Here is a 15,250-nt window from a genome sequence, read left to right on the forward strand (position 1 = left end):
GATTAAACCTACCGTCTTTGTTTAACTATATCATTTACAGGTGTGGTTGTTGTGATATATGGAGAGTTCATATCCCGAGTAGAATAACCATTTGGACTGTTTGCTGACTTATTGTTTTGTTGCATTCAAATGGCAAATCATTTTTATTTTACTAAATGTGTATCAAAATCATGTGGAAGATGACATATTTTGGGTGTTGAAAAAGTGATTCACTGACAAATTTCTTCTCTCTCATTTTGAGTTGTGCTTGTTGATGATAATGATTCACATTGATTAGGAGTGATAGGTTGATGATCACTAGTGTTTTGAGGTCCAATGTATCTGCCCTGTTTGCTATTGTAACACACATCAAGAAATAGAAATAATCCTTGATGAAATTTCTGATTAAATATTTCAGAACTTTGGCCTGCCGATGATGGTCAAGTATGAATGCCATGGCCTCTGGTTAAGAAACAATTATGCCCCTGTCTATTCTGGATCATTATTTTGTTATTCTATTTGGATTAAAAAATAGAATATGTGTTTGTTTACTTATTAGACCAATCCAATCTGAAAATTAATCCAACTCAAATAAGATTTTTTGTTTAAAAGTGAAAAGAATGTGGGACTTGTTTCTAAATTATCTAACTCTATTCAATTGAAAATATTTTTCTCTCTTCTCATTTTTCCTCCTTCTATTGGTCGGATCTGGCCGATTATACGTCGATTTGGTTGTTTCTGGTTAGATCTATGGCCAGAGATCTGGTTGTTGCCGGCTGAGATCTGGTCATTAATAACGGCCAAAATCTGGCTTTCAACAGCCAGTTTTTTACTGTAGATCTGACTGAAAACGGTCATATCGACGCACGACCAGTCAGATCCAGTCGATCATGCGTCGTCCTAACAACTATTGTCTGTCACCATCGCATGGTGACCGGTTGTCCTCTTGGGTGGTTGGGATGCTTTAGTTAATTTTTAAACTTTTATTGTGGGGGTGTTTAGCTAAATTAACAAGTGTAAGGGGTTGGAAAAATAATCACAATATTTTTAAAAAAATATACCAAATAACTATTTTGTCTTAAAAACTTTTTTTAAAAAATATACCAAATAATTATTTAGCAATCTACCCAATTCTGATATAATTTTTAGATATTTTACTAAATACATTTTCAGATTTAAATTCAAATTTGATTTAACCCGACTCAATTTAAAATGCTTTTTCAAAATAACTTTTTTTTTTTTAAAGAGTAACGAACAGGCTCTATGAAACTCCGATTGCGTCAGCTTATGCATCAACGCGTCTACGCATTATTTATGTATTACTTGGTCGTGCTCATTTAAAATGTCACGGTTGGAGCTTCGGCCTTGGTTGTTGGCAAAAAGTTTGTTAAAAAAAATATTAATAAGCGCCTAGCCAGACCAAATTATTGGTAAAAATGACGTAACGAAAACTTGCCTAATTTTTGTGGGACTTTTCTTTTCATGTGGAAAAAGAGAAAGAAATATGTTAAAATAATCTCAGAAAGAAGAAAAGGGCCATAAATATACAAGTCGAAAGAAGAAATCTGGGAATCAACGTGTAGCCTGGTCAATGGCCATAACTGCTGATTATGTAATGCATTAATTTTGTTCAGTCTCATGATGGCTCAATTTCTTTATGCTCTAATTCGTCAAAAACATTTATATTCAGAAAACGTAATAATTCATGAGTGTTTAAGAGTCTATCGAAGTTTCCCTGCTTGACAAACTACAGTATAAAGGCGCACATAAATTCTGACCAATTGAGCAGCGTGATTTCTTGGGTTTATGGATGATCCCATCAATGTAATTTGTAATACAAGGTTTAATGATTTATCAAAGTAGCTGACCAACATCCAATCCAACCATTTTTTATGTTCGCCCAAATACTTTGTTACCTAAAATGCTAGACTTTTCTTTTTTAACGAGAAACTTCCAATTCTGAAATTTGAACATATAGACTCAAGATATCATGCATGGTTCTTTTCTTCATTAAACAATTATGAACTCCGGTTTAAATGTGTTATACTTAAAAAGTCACGTCTATGTCAGCTCATTTTAATATCTTCTTGTACCAGCTGCCAAACCCATATCTCCAAAGATATTCTCACAAACTTTATCTCATTTCAAGAGATGAATGGACGAGAGCCTTCCATGTGTCAAGGCAACTTGCAAAACACTCATTATATTGAGTGCAAAGGTGTATAAATGGGCACTCCTCTTCCCGAAGAAGGAGGCTGGGCTGAGATTTGAGCTTCATTTCATTCTCTCTTTGTAAACACTGTATTTCTTCCTCTTTGTATGCCTTACAGGCAATATCATAGAAATAATCAATGAGTAATAAAATAACAGTGGATGTAAGAGTCGCTTGTTGAGCATCCGAACCACTATAAAAACCCTCTCTTGCCAATCTTTTATTTATTTTTCTGCAAAATATATAATCTCAGCTCCATATTCAAATCTCATGGATTCATCACGTGTGTCTCCTGAGTCAGCTCTGCGTTTCCCACGTGCGAGTCGTTGGCGTCCAAAATCAAGTGTCAACAGTTTGGTGGCCCATGCAGGTCCGATTCTCAAACCTGCGTCCAAGTTCTCTGATCGTGTGGACAGATCATAGATCGCACGCGTCCGAGTTCTCTGATCGTGTGGACAGATCGTAGATCGCACGCATCAGCTCTCCAATCGCGTGGCCAGATCGCTAATTGCACGCATTAGAGCTTCGATCGCGTGGCCAGATCGCAGATCGCACGTGTCAGAGTTCTCCGATCGCATGGCCAGATCGCAGATCACACATGTCAAAACTCTCCAATTGCGTGGTCAGATCGCTGATCGCACGCTCAAATCGCACATTCAAGACTGTTCAGATCACATGTTCAGATTGCCCAGATCAAGTGGCTAGATCGCTTATCGCGCGCTCAGGTCGTGCTCGTTATATGCTCAGATCGAGCTCAGGTCGTACTCGTTATGTGCTCAGGTCGAGCCCAGGTCATGCTCGTTATGCGTTCAGGTCGAGCCCAAATCTTGCTCGTTATTTGCTTAGGTCGAGCCCAGGTCGTGCTCATTCAGGTCGAGCCTAGGTTGTGCTCAGGTTGTGCTCGTTATGTGCATATTGAGCTCATTTTGCTCAGATTGAACTCGTTTTGCTCTCAGATTGAGCTTATTTTGTTCATTCAAGTCGTTTTGACCTCTCAGATTGAGCTCGTTTAGCTCAAGTTTAGCTTGTTTAGCTCTCAAGTTGAGCTCGTTTTGACCTCTCAGGTCAAGGTCGTTTTGACCTTTCAAGTCAAACTCCTAACAGATTTCAGGTCGTGCTCCTACCAGATTTTAAGTCGTTTTCCTAACAGATTTCAGGTCGTTTTCCTAACAGATTTCAGTTCGAGCTCTTCAGTTCGAGACTGCAGCCATTAAGATCAAAGACTTTAGTTTCTGAAGCGCGATTACGCACTTCAAAAACTGGGGGGCTTCTGTTATGCCTAAAAAGTCACGCCTATGTCAGCTCATTTAATGTCTTCTTGTACCAGCTGCCAAGCCATATCTCCAAAGATATTCTCACCAATTTTATCTCATTTCAAGAGATGAATGGACGAGAGCCTTCATGTGTCAAGGCAACTTGAAAAACATTTATTACATTGAGTGCAAAGGTGTATAAATGGGCACTCCTCTTCCCGAAGAAGGAGGCTAGGCTGAGATTTGAGCTTCATTTCATTCTCTCTCTGTAAACACTGATTTCTTCCTCTTTGTATGCCTTACAGGCAATATCATAGAAATAGTCAGTGAGAAATAAAATAACAATGGATGTAGGAGTCACTTGTTGAGCATCCGAACCACTATAAAAACCCCCTCTTGCCAATCTTTTATTTATTTTTCTGCAAAATATATAATCTCAGCTCCATATTCAAATCTCATGGATCCATCACGTGTGTCTCCTGAGTCAGCTCAGTATTTTCCATGTGCGAGTCGTTGGTGTCCAAAATCAAGTGTCAACAAAATGATTTAATTGAAAACGTGGCCTTAAATAAATTTATAAGATTGAAGATGACCTACAGGCAGCGTTTACATTGTATATGGGAACGGAAGAACGTACCCAACGGACATTGCGACAACCACGTCTATACTTTAGTCAAAGGATNAAGACGATTAACTATGAAATTAATTCAAATTCAAAGACAATCAAATGAAATATCCAAGAAAATCATACCACCATCTAAAATAAAAGAGAATCATTTTTAACTAAGAAAGGTAAAATACTAGAAAATGAAATAAATATAAAATTCCTAAAGAAGGAAATAAACCTTAGGTCTTTAATGAAACGTCTAAATAAGTAGTTAGATATCCAGAATTACCTGCTTCTAGTGTTCATCAAGTGTGTTGGCTACCTACCAGTCTTCTCTTTTATCCAACCTAAAATGTAAAGTACCAGAAAATTAAAAAAATGTTTTAATTCCTGATTATTGTTTACGTTTGATGTAACATTGGGAATAGAAGTAAATATTCATATGATAGTGCAATCAGCCACTAGGTAGACTGTTTCACTGTGCCTCTGCTCGGATTGGCTGGCTAGCATCTCTTGCCTAAACCCCTGACTTGATCTTCTTATTTCAGTAAGTTACGGACGGCTGCAAATAGCTGGATATGCTTTCATCGGGCAAAGGAAAGATTAGTGCAACATTATTGCACAAATTATGGTTAATTACTAGTTGCAGAGAATGATATATTTGATGACAAAGCTGTTTATTTATTTAATTCGGTTTTGGTGAATACTTAGCAGTTGACCCCTGTGTATATCAAGTGAATAAAAGAAATGGGAAAACAGAATACCCAACCTCAGATAACTCTTTACTATTTACAGGAACAAATTATTGAGGGAGCAGACGTGTGCGTATGCAGTTATTTTTTTTTTTTTTTTTTTATGATTTATGATACTAAATCATCCACTGTGTTATCTCCCCTTTGTTACAGGATACCTGAGGTTGGACTAGGTCCTGTTCCTTGATTTTAGAAATCTTGCTGTGGCAATGCCTCTGATCATCTTTAGCTAGTGATTGAGCATATCTTGGGGCTCTCCCTCTTCCTCTTGTATTTTAATGCTAAACCAGTAACCACCACACATTCGTGGATAGAACTTAAGTTTTCCATTCCATGTCATACATGAAAGAGTAAAAACTATACATCACTGACTCTTGTATTCTCTACAAATGTATGCTAGAAATCGCTGATTAATTTTATATATATCAGAGATTGTGTGTCAGATTAAACCTACCGTCTTTGTTTAACTATATCATTTACAGGTGTGGTTGTTGTGATATATGGAGAGTTCATATCCCGAGTAGAATAACCATTTGGACTGTTTGCTGACTTATTGTTTTGTTGCATTCAAATGGCAAATCATTTTTATTTTACTAAATGTGTATCAAAATCATGTGGAAGATGACATATTTTGGGTGTTGAAAAAGTGATTCACTGACAAATTTCTTCTCTCTCATTTTGAGTTGTGCTTGTTGATGATAATGATTCACATTGATTAGGAGTGATAGGTTGATGATCACTAGTGTTTTGAGGTCCAATGTATCTGCCCTGTTTGCTATTGTAACACACATCAAGAAATAGAAATAATCCTTGATGAAATTTCTGATTAAATATTTCAGAAATTTGGCCTGCCGATGATGGTCAAGCATGAATGCCATGGCTTCTGGTTAAGAAACAATTATGCCCCTGTCTATTCTGGATCATTATTCTGTTATTCTATTTGGATTAAAAAATAGAATATGTGTTTGTTTACTTATTAGACTAATCCAATCTGAAAATTAATTCAACTCAAATAAGATTTTTTGTTTAAAAATGAAAAGAATGTGGGACTTGTTTCTAAATTATCTAACTCTATTCAACTGAAAATATTTTTCTCTCTTCTCATTTTTCCTCCTTCTATTGGTTGGATCTAGTCGATCATGCGTCGATTTGATTGTTTCTAGCTAGATCTATGGCCAGAGATCTTGTTGTTGACGGTCGAGATCTGGTCATTATTAACGGCCAAAATCTGGCTTTCAACAGCCAGTTTCTGACTGTAGATCTACTGAAAATAGTCATATCGACGCACGACTAGCTAGATCTAATCAGTCATGCATCGTTCTAACAACTATTGTCTGTCATCCAGCGGTGGTGATCGGTTGTCCTCTTGGGTGGTTGGAATGCTTTAGTTAATTTTTAAACTTTTATTGTGGAGGTGTTTAGCTAAATTAACAAGTGTAAGGGGTTAGAAAAATAATCAGAATATTTTTAAAAAATATACCAAACAACTATTCTGTCTTAAAAACTTTTTTTAAAAAATGTATCAAACAATTATTCAGCATTCTATTCAATTCTAATATAATTTTCAGATATTTTACTAAATACATTTTCAGATTCAAATTCAATTCGATTTGATTTAACTCAACTCAATTTAAGATGCTTTTTCAAAATAACATTTTTTTTTTTTTTTTTAAGTGTAAGAAACAGGCTCTATGAAACTCCGATTGCGTCAGGTTATGCATCAACGCGTCTACGTATTATTTATGTATTACTTGGTCTTGCTCATTTAAAATGTCACGGTTGGAGCTTCGGCCTTTGGTTGTTGGCAAAAAGTTTGTTAAAAAAAATATTAATAAGCGCCTAGCCAGACCAAATTATTGGTAAAAATGACGTAACGAAAACTTGCCTAATTTTTGTGGGACTTTTCTTTTCATGTGGAAAAAGAGAAAGAAATATGTTAAAATAATCTCAGAAAGAAGAAAAGGGCCATAAATATACAAGTCGAAAGAAGAAATCTGGGAATCAACGTGTAGCCTGGTCAATGGCCATAACTGCTGATTATGTAATGCATTAATTTTGTTCAGTCTCATGATGGCTCAATTTCTTTATGCTCTAATTCGTCAAAAACATTTATATTCAGAAAACGTAATAATTCATGAGTGTTTAAGAGTCTATCGAAGTTTCCCTGCTTGACAAACTACAGTATAAAGGCGCACATAAATTCTGACCAATTGAGCAGCGTGATTTCTCGGGTTTATGGATGATCCCATCAATGTAATTTGTAATACAAGGTTTAATGATTTATCAAAGTAGGTGACCAACATCCAATCCAACCATTTTTTATGTTCGCCCAGATACTTTGTTACCTAAAATGCCAGACTTTTCTTTTTTAACGAGAAACTCCCAATTCTGAAATTTGAATATATAGACTCAAGATATCATTCATGGTTCTTTTCTTCATTAAACAATTATGAACTCCGGTTTAAATGATTTAATTGAAAACGTGGCGTTAAATAAATTTATAAGATTGAAGATGACCTACAGGCAGCGTTTACATTGTATATGGGAACGGAAGAACAAAACGGACATTGCGACAACCACGTCTATACTTTTATAATATGCACACCGAAAATTCATTCCCAGCTAGTTTTTAATAATGAGTGAAGGAAAGATTTGAAAGACCCTGCAATTATTTCCTTGAAACTTCTCAAACACAAATACTAGTATAAAAATGCCTCACATATATGGTATGTAAATGAAAGGTTATGACCCAAATAGAAAAGTTTATAATTTTGGCTAAATTCTAGCCGAGATCTTGTCACCAAATTTAGATTTATGTTTCAAAGTGATTCAGCAAAAAATTTTTTTTTTGTTTTTTTTGTTTTTTATGTGTGTTCATGAGATCATAATGCTCTAGCTATGAGGTCACAGCTCCAATAATTTGTTTTTCGCCATTTATATAAGCAGTGTCTCACCAAATGCCAAGCTGCCCCAATATGATCGGCCATAACAAAGTCAATACTGATATATTAAATTACGGATATATATTCTGGTCGGCTTATATCTAAAATAATATATTCATTATTGACTATTGGGAATTCCAAGGAACAGTGTTCATAATTAAAAATATAATCATCGCAATTGTTCTTTCGTATTGAAAAATGATAAGGAAGTGTAGGCTGTAGCAAAAATTACGGATCAAGCAATAAAAAATAATGGATCCCTTCTCTGAATTGACTTAGTTTGCTTTTGCTGATGCCATTCAACAACTACCCCGCTGCAGGAAATCTCCGGTCAAATAAGGACAGCTAACATCATATGACAGGACTTCAAGCAAAGCCATCTGTGCACCAGAAAGCACCCAACCACAGTTGAGTTCTTCTATATATACTCAACACATTAACATTAACTACCCAGCAAACAAACTCCAAAGTCCAAACCAATTAAAGAGCAGAAATAACCAGGGGCGACCTGAGACCGGTGAACACTACATAAACAAACTATGGCTAGAATCAGTATGGCAGAAGCTGTTATAGCTCTACTTTTATCGGCAGCGATGCTGCAGGTCACATATGCCGATAATTACACGGTTGGTGACACAACTGGCTGGACGAGCACTGGTTTTGATTATACCACCTGGGCTGCTAATAAAGTCTTCGAAATTGGTGACACTCTAGGTGAATTTTTTAATTTCTTAAGCGTACTTGATAACTTATCCTTCTCTTTTGATGGCTGTTTAATTTGTTTATGTTAAATTTGTGATAAGATTAACATTAACACCATTCTTTCTTGCAGTCTTCAACTTCCGTACAGGAGCGCATGACGTGGCCATAGTCACAAAGGCTGCTTATGACAGCTGCAACACCGCAAATCCCTCCCAACTTTTAACAACTGGACCAGTGACTTTGACCCTCAATACCACTGGTGAACACTACTACATATGTACCATTTCTGGACACTGCTCCGCCGGCCAAAAGCTTGCCATTAACGTTGTTGCTGACTCTGATAATAACACATCCCCTGGTCCTTCTGGCACCACAACTCCTTCTGGCACCACAACTCCTCCCAGCGCCGCCTCATCATCACGTGGCCTTACTTTTGCTTTCTTAATGTCTATTGTCATCGGCTTATTCTGCTAGTTCCTCAACTTGATAGTATTGCTTGACTCTATATAGAATTTGGGTTTTTAGTTTTATATATATGCTCCGGATTTATACTAGTCATTGTATCATGATATTGTTTTTGTATATTTGAATAAGGCTGTTTGCATCAGCGGTTTTACTTTGATTATGGCAGTTTTTTTCTAGTTGATTCACCGGATAAGAGATTTTAATTCTCTCAATTATTTACAGTATACAGGACCGTGCTTATAGTATTGTTGTAATAAACTCAATCACTGCAGTCATAAATTACTGAGCAGAAAAGGGATTTTAACCATTGTAGCGATGTAAGTAATCAAGAGAAAGGCAGCAAATGGGGTGGGTGTAAACGGGCTTCAATCAACTGAAATTGGATACAATTAACGAATTGCATTCATATTTTCAAGAAATGTCTTTGTAACTTGTGTAGATTTTGTTAGCGGAAGGAAAAGCTATTGCTGAAAGGAATAAGGTTTGGTGTGAGTGAGACTATTATCTACTCAGGGCTGAGTAGACGACTAAAGTTCCTTAGTATGAAAGAACAACTTCACCAACTGATGTTGACTATGAAATCCAGAGCTACTTACTTGCCGACTAGACCCGGTTGGATAGTGACCTAAACTGACATCCTAAATGACGCAAATCAAATTTCATTATGCAATCTGCAGTATTTCCTAAGCACTTCTATGCTGAAAAAACATTGTAGAAGTCATGGCACTTCCCTTTACTGTTAGAAATCGGAGGAGTAAAAGTAAAATAAAGAACGGCAATATGTGAAGAATATCACGCACACATAAACATGATATTTACTTGACTTAGCATAACTCGCTACCTCCATGGATGGGAGAATTTTATTATAATTTCATGAACACGATATACAATAGTGCATAACACCATCAACCTAGTATATAAGACGGGAACAATCCTAATTTCTAGGACATTTTACCCTATGGTGTTTAATAACCCTTACATCAAAACCCTTGTGTTTTCACATTCTTTTTCTCATAATCATGAATTGGTTATCACCTCTATATTTTTAGGTAGTATATGAGACATCCAATTTCTAATAGGATTCATATTTTTATTCTTAATAGGACTCCCATATTTTAATTTCATTCTCTTACTTTAATTCAAAGTAAAGTCATTAACCAATTCTACTTTCCTAATTCATCTCACGATAGGAAAAGGAAAACAAATATTCCCAAGCTCAAACTCCTAAANCTCAAGTCTAAGGATCACATGCACCACCATTCGTTAGAGGATTTGTTCCATAGACACTGGGGTTACCATCCATATGGAATCCTCTGGTGGGTCAATCCAGTGAACTTGCTGCGGTATATCCGCCTACAACAAGCACCCATGTGTTGCACCAGGTTGTCACCAAACAACCTTGACAAGTGAGATCAGTCATTGCCTTTCGACAGGGTCGTTCAACACTATGATAGCCTTACCGTATTATCTATGCCCTTACTTCAGAATAATACTGGGGCTACGGACGTTTCTAGAATGGCCACCACATGTGCTCATAGGGTTCTCACTATCAAGATTTGAAACACTTGATACCCTCGTCACGGTTCTACCATTCTAAGGACTTATATCAATACATATTGCAATAATAATGATTTACGCGATATAGAATAAAATGCCTTTTATTAGTGGTTAATGAACATTATTACAAAGAGTCAATTCTACAATAATTGATTGGCTCTAGGGCATCTACTCTAACAGATGTGACATATAGCCAAGTCGTAAAGCCATAGGTATTATACCTGCTTCATGATCGACGTTCGCTGGTCCCTTGAAGCCCTTTGGGCCATTATCTGCCACCTGCTTTCCCTTGTCTTTACGCGCTGTAGTGCGCGTGACATGGGCTTTCGTTCGCTTCCCCTTGTCTTTACACGCTGTAGTGCGTGTGGCATGGACTTTCGCTTGCTTCCCCTTGTCTTTACATGCTGTAGTGTGCATGGCATGGACTTTCGCTCGCTTACGTGCTTTAATACGACCTATAGGAGTTTTTGGCGACGGCACAGCCTTGTTGGACTCGGGCGATACGACTTGATCCAAACGGTCTAGCCTTCGGCTAACCATTTGGAGAGTATTGTTGAACCTTTCTAGGTAACTCCTCATAGCTGGATTGAGCTGTGAGCTCGAGGGAAAATCTAGTACAGTATTTTGCAGAATGGGAGGTACTTTAGAAGAAGTATCATCCTATACCTAGGGGGACCTCTTCGGGGTTGGGGATAGTTCGCTCGATTTTGAAACCGCGAGCCATTTGTTAGCAAGTAGAGCTGATTGATCAGAGATTCTTGATGAAGAGCGGATACTAAATCACACTCTCCTTCTAGCGCCAAATTGTTGATGCTTAATTTTGACACTAACGATTCGCACGTGCAAAGTGCTAAGCTGACTTAGAAATTGCACGTGAATGAAAAATGCAATGAAGTAAATGAAAGACGATTTTTAAAGTGGTTCGGATGCTTAAAGCGAATCATACGGTCAATTGTTCTTTTATATATGAGGTTACAGGAGGTCACGTATAGCAAACAGCGAGCAGAGGTACAAATGACTGATTATTCAGAGAGAATATCAAGTCAGTCTCTTTCTCGTAGGTTATCTATGTTTTAAGAATAATAGGTTACAATCAGAATGTGGGTTTTTTATCAGAATCTCGAGAATGAGAGGGGGGGCCTTCTATTCATAGTAGAAGATTTTGGGGTAATGATTACAAATATGTAAGTGGGCAAGTGTAGTATAATTCCTACCGCGCTCCCCATTGGCTGATTACATAAGAGATATCCTCAAATTACGTAGGGCTTGGACATGTGGGCGACTCCCATCCACTCATAGACAAAGTTTGAGTTTGCCAAATTGATGACAACCATATTTTTTTTGTCTTTGGACGACGTGGCAACTCCTGGACGGCACAAAGGCTTCCTGAACTTTGATTGGTACTTGCTGACGTAAGCTCACGTTAGTCCTTATTTTTTAGGCAAAACAGTTTGTTTTATATGGGCTTTCGGAGTGAAAAACATTGTCCCTTTACAATCAAATTAGAGAAGTTCTGGCTAGCTACTCTATCTAAAAGTTTTAAAAATTATTTATTTGTGGTATTCAAATTGAAATCATTACATGGAGATCACAATTGGGTGTGCATAATTTTCATTTATGATTGTCATTACTGTTTTATGAACATTTTAAACTAAATTACATTTTAATATTTTTCCTTCCTCATTTGAATCTCTACTCCCCCACTAGCATAAAACTCGTTTGACTCAAACGACATGCAATGCGTTGGGCAGTAAATCCACTTTGTGTCGAATCTCTCCAACTTGTGTGTCAATCCATGAGAGAATTAAACCTGTGGCTCGTTCTACTGACCCAAGCCACTCTTCTGCTATTACTGGATCTGTAGTACCCTTAAACTCTGAGGGTTGATGCTGACTAGAGAGACCATAAATAGGTTCAACTCTGCTCTGCGCTGGGGGAGGTACCGGTTGTCCCCTTTCAACATGAGTAACTGGCGGTACCTGAACAGGGGGTACAACTCTCCCCTGAGTTTCTGCCATAACTTGCTGTACAATTCCCCGGATTCNCTTAAGCGATCATTTGTATCGCTTAAGCGATTAATCTCTTAAGCGATTAATCATTTGTTTTGGGAGTATTACTCATGGTCGCTTAAGCGATTGATTCAGTTTACTCTTGGTCACTTAAGTGATTTCAAATCGCTTAAGCGATCCTGTCCGAGGTAAAATCTAGATATAAGATCGCTTAAGTGATCTTTTGCATCGCTTAAGCGATTCTTTCAGTTTACTCTTGGTCGCTTAAGCGATTTCGGATCGCTTAAGAGATCTTGCACGAGATCGCTTAAGTGACCACAGAGGTAATTTTTTGTTATTTATATTTTGTTTATTAGTTGTTTTGGTTTATTTTTGTTGCTGACATGTTGTTTTTATCGATTGTGCAGATTGTGTTGGAGCTTGTTAGCAATAATGTACCCTACTTCCCTGCAAGGGTGATCGTCAGGTCGAGGTGAGATGTTTTTGACAGAATAAAGGAGATTTGAGCTGGAAGTGCAAGAGATTTCGAAGACACATGTCTTGGTCAGTTTTTAAGAATCGGAACAAATTGGAAATAGACGTTCTAGGGGTAGGGAGTGCATTACATGTTGCTGCATTCAGTAAAATGCAATAAAAATAAAGAAATGTGGTTCGTGGTGGCCAAAAAGCCACTACGTTTTGGGATAATGGAATATGCCTTGGTGACGGGCTTAGGATGTGGGAAATTGCTAGATAAGCTAGAGGCATACGCAATAAGGAAGAGTCTGAGAGCCATAAGATTTTGTAACAAGGTTTTGTAGAGGGCAAAGTCTATTACAGGACACGGTTTAGAGGAGAGGCTAGAAACAGTTCGGTTTAATGATGGAGAGAAGATAAAAGTGTGCTTGGTATTGTTTTTACATTCGATCTTATTGGCTGGTGACTCAACAAAAGCTGTTGAGAATGATTGGTTGTTGTTTGCAAGCGACTTGGAGTTCTTTAATTCTTATTCGTGGGGATGGATATCATTTGAGCAAACCATCAAGAGCCTGAAAAAACCAAACATGGTGTTAAAGTAGTCCCAATGTGTCAGGAAGGATAAACTAGGCACGTATAATTTGTTTGGCTTCCCATGGGCAATGCAGGTAAATATTAATAGCTTTTTGTAATATATGTGTTTGAATTATGATATGGACTGTTTTTGTATAATGTGGGCTTGGATGTATAAGGCCATCCCTATTTTTGTATAATGTTGTTTGCAGCGGATGCCCAGAGCTATGATCGCTTAAGCAATTTTTGTAAAAGACTCTTGGTCACTTAAGCGATTTGAGATCACTTAAGCGATCTTGTCTGAGGCAGAATGAATCTGTCCAGATCTATGATCGCTTAAGCGATCCATTTGTATCACTTAAGCGATTTTCGTAAAAGACTCTTGGTCGCTTAAGTGATCTCAAATTGCTTAAGTGACTAGAGTAAAAGAAAAGAAAACTTAAGTGATACAGACGGATATCTTACGCGACTAGAGTAAAAGCAAATAATTGCTTAAGCAATCCTATGTATTCGGATATTATTTATTGTATTTCAGAGCATCGATTAAGCAATTAACGCTATGCTAAACATATAGGGTTTACGGTTCACTCAGTGGACCATGACCGTTATTAAATTTATATTAAACATTTTGTTCTTTTACGTCAGTATGAAACATATAAGGTGTAGAATGTTTACGTCTATGCTAAACATATAGGGTTTACAATTCGTTCAGTGGACATTTCCGTCTGTTGACGGCTAGATCTGGCACTGTGGGTAGGTAGGGGTGTATGAAACATATAAAGTGTAGAATGTTTACATTTATGCTAAACATTCGGCCAGATGTGGACTTTTTCGTCCGTCGACGGCTAGATCTGGCAGTGATCTGGCCTTTTCCGGCCACATCCGTGGTCGATTTGGCCGGAAAAGGCCATATCGATGCCCTATCCGCCTAGGACATGATTGCTTACGTGATTTGAAATATTTTAAACAAACAAATATTTTGGGAATATTTTAAAACATTCCCAAAATATTTGCTTAAGCGATTCTGCCTAGGACATCATTGCTTACGCGATCTAAAATCGCCTAATGTTCTAGTCAACAAATCGTAAACCCTATATGTTTAGCATAGACATAAACATTTTACACCTTTTATGTTTCATACTGACGTAAAAGAACTATATGTTTAATATAAATATAACAATGGTCATGGTCCACTAAACGAATCGTAAACCCTATATGTTAAGAGTTCGAGTAATAAAATGGCATCACAGTTGTGATATGGATAAACAAGAAGATGGTGAAATGTTTAGAGCATTGATAAATATTAAGGCACCATTTGGTTCATTATTGAGTAGTTTTTAGAATAATCTTTTGAAAAAAGTTAAATTGAGTGGGTATTACGATGTAGGATTTGGAAATTGACAAAAATATCCCCTATATTTGGTTATTTACTAAACACCCCTATAATAAAATTTTAAAAGTTAACAAAAACACCCCCAACCCACATTAAATACAGACAGCCACCCACCACTGCCGGAGGGTGGCTGGAGTCATCATATCGGTGCATGACTGGCTGGATCTTGTTGGTCATGCACCGATATGGCCTTTTTCGGCCCTATCCATGGTGGATCTAGTTGGAAAAGACCATATCTATGACAAGATCTGGCCATTAATAGCTAGATCTGGCTTCATTTGGTCGTCAACGATGGGCAAAGATACAACTATCATTGACGACTAACTACAACCAAAGATCTGGCCATTGTT

General features: G+C 37.3%; 1 protein-coding gene across 1 annotated transcript; it reads left to right on the forward strand.

Moving 5' to 3' along the window:
- Window positions 1–8,122: 8,122 nt before the first annotated feature.
- Window positions 8,123–8,979, forward strand: LOC116141260 (umecyanin-like). Its single transcript, XM_031426787.1, has 2 exons — window positions 8,123–8,459; window positions 8,578–8,979. Exons 1-2 carry the CDS (start codon window positions 8,285–8,287, stop codon window positions 8,919–8,921), a joined length of 519 nt encoding a protein of 172 aa, XP_031282647.1. The 5' UTR covers window positions 8,123–8,284; the 3' UTR covers window positions 8,922–8,979.
- The last annotated feature ends 6,271 nt before the right edge of the window (window positions 8,980–15,250 follow it).

This window comes from Pistacia vera, unplaced genomic scaffold (assembly GCF_008641045.1).
Source record: "Pistacia vera cultivar Batoury unplaced genomic scaffold, PisVer_v2 Contig396, whole genome shotgun sequence".
NCBI lineage: Eukaryota > Viridiplantae > Streptophyta > Magnoliopsida > Sapindales > Anacardiaceae > Pistacia > Pistacia vera.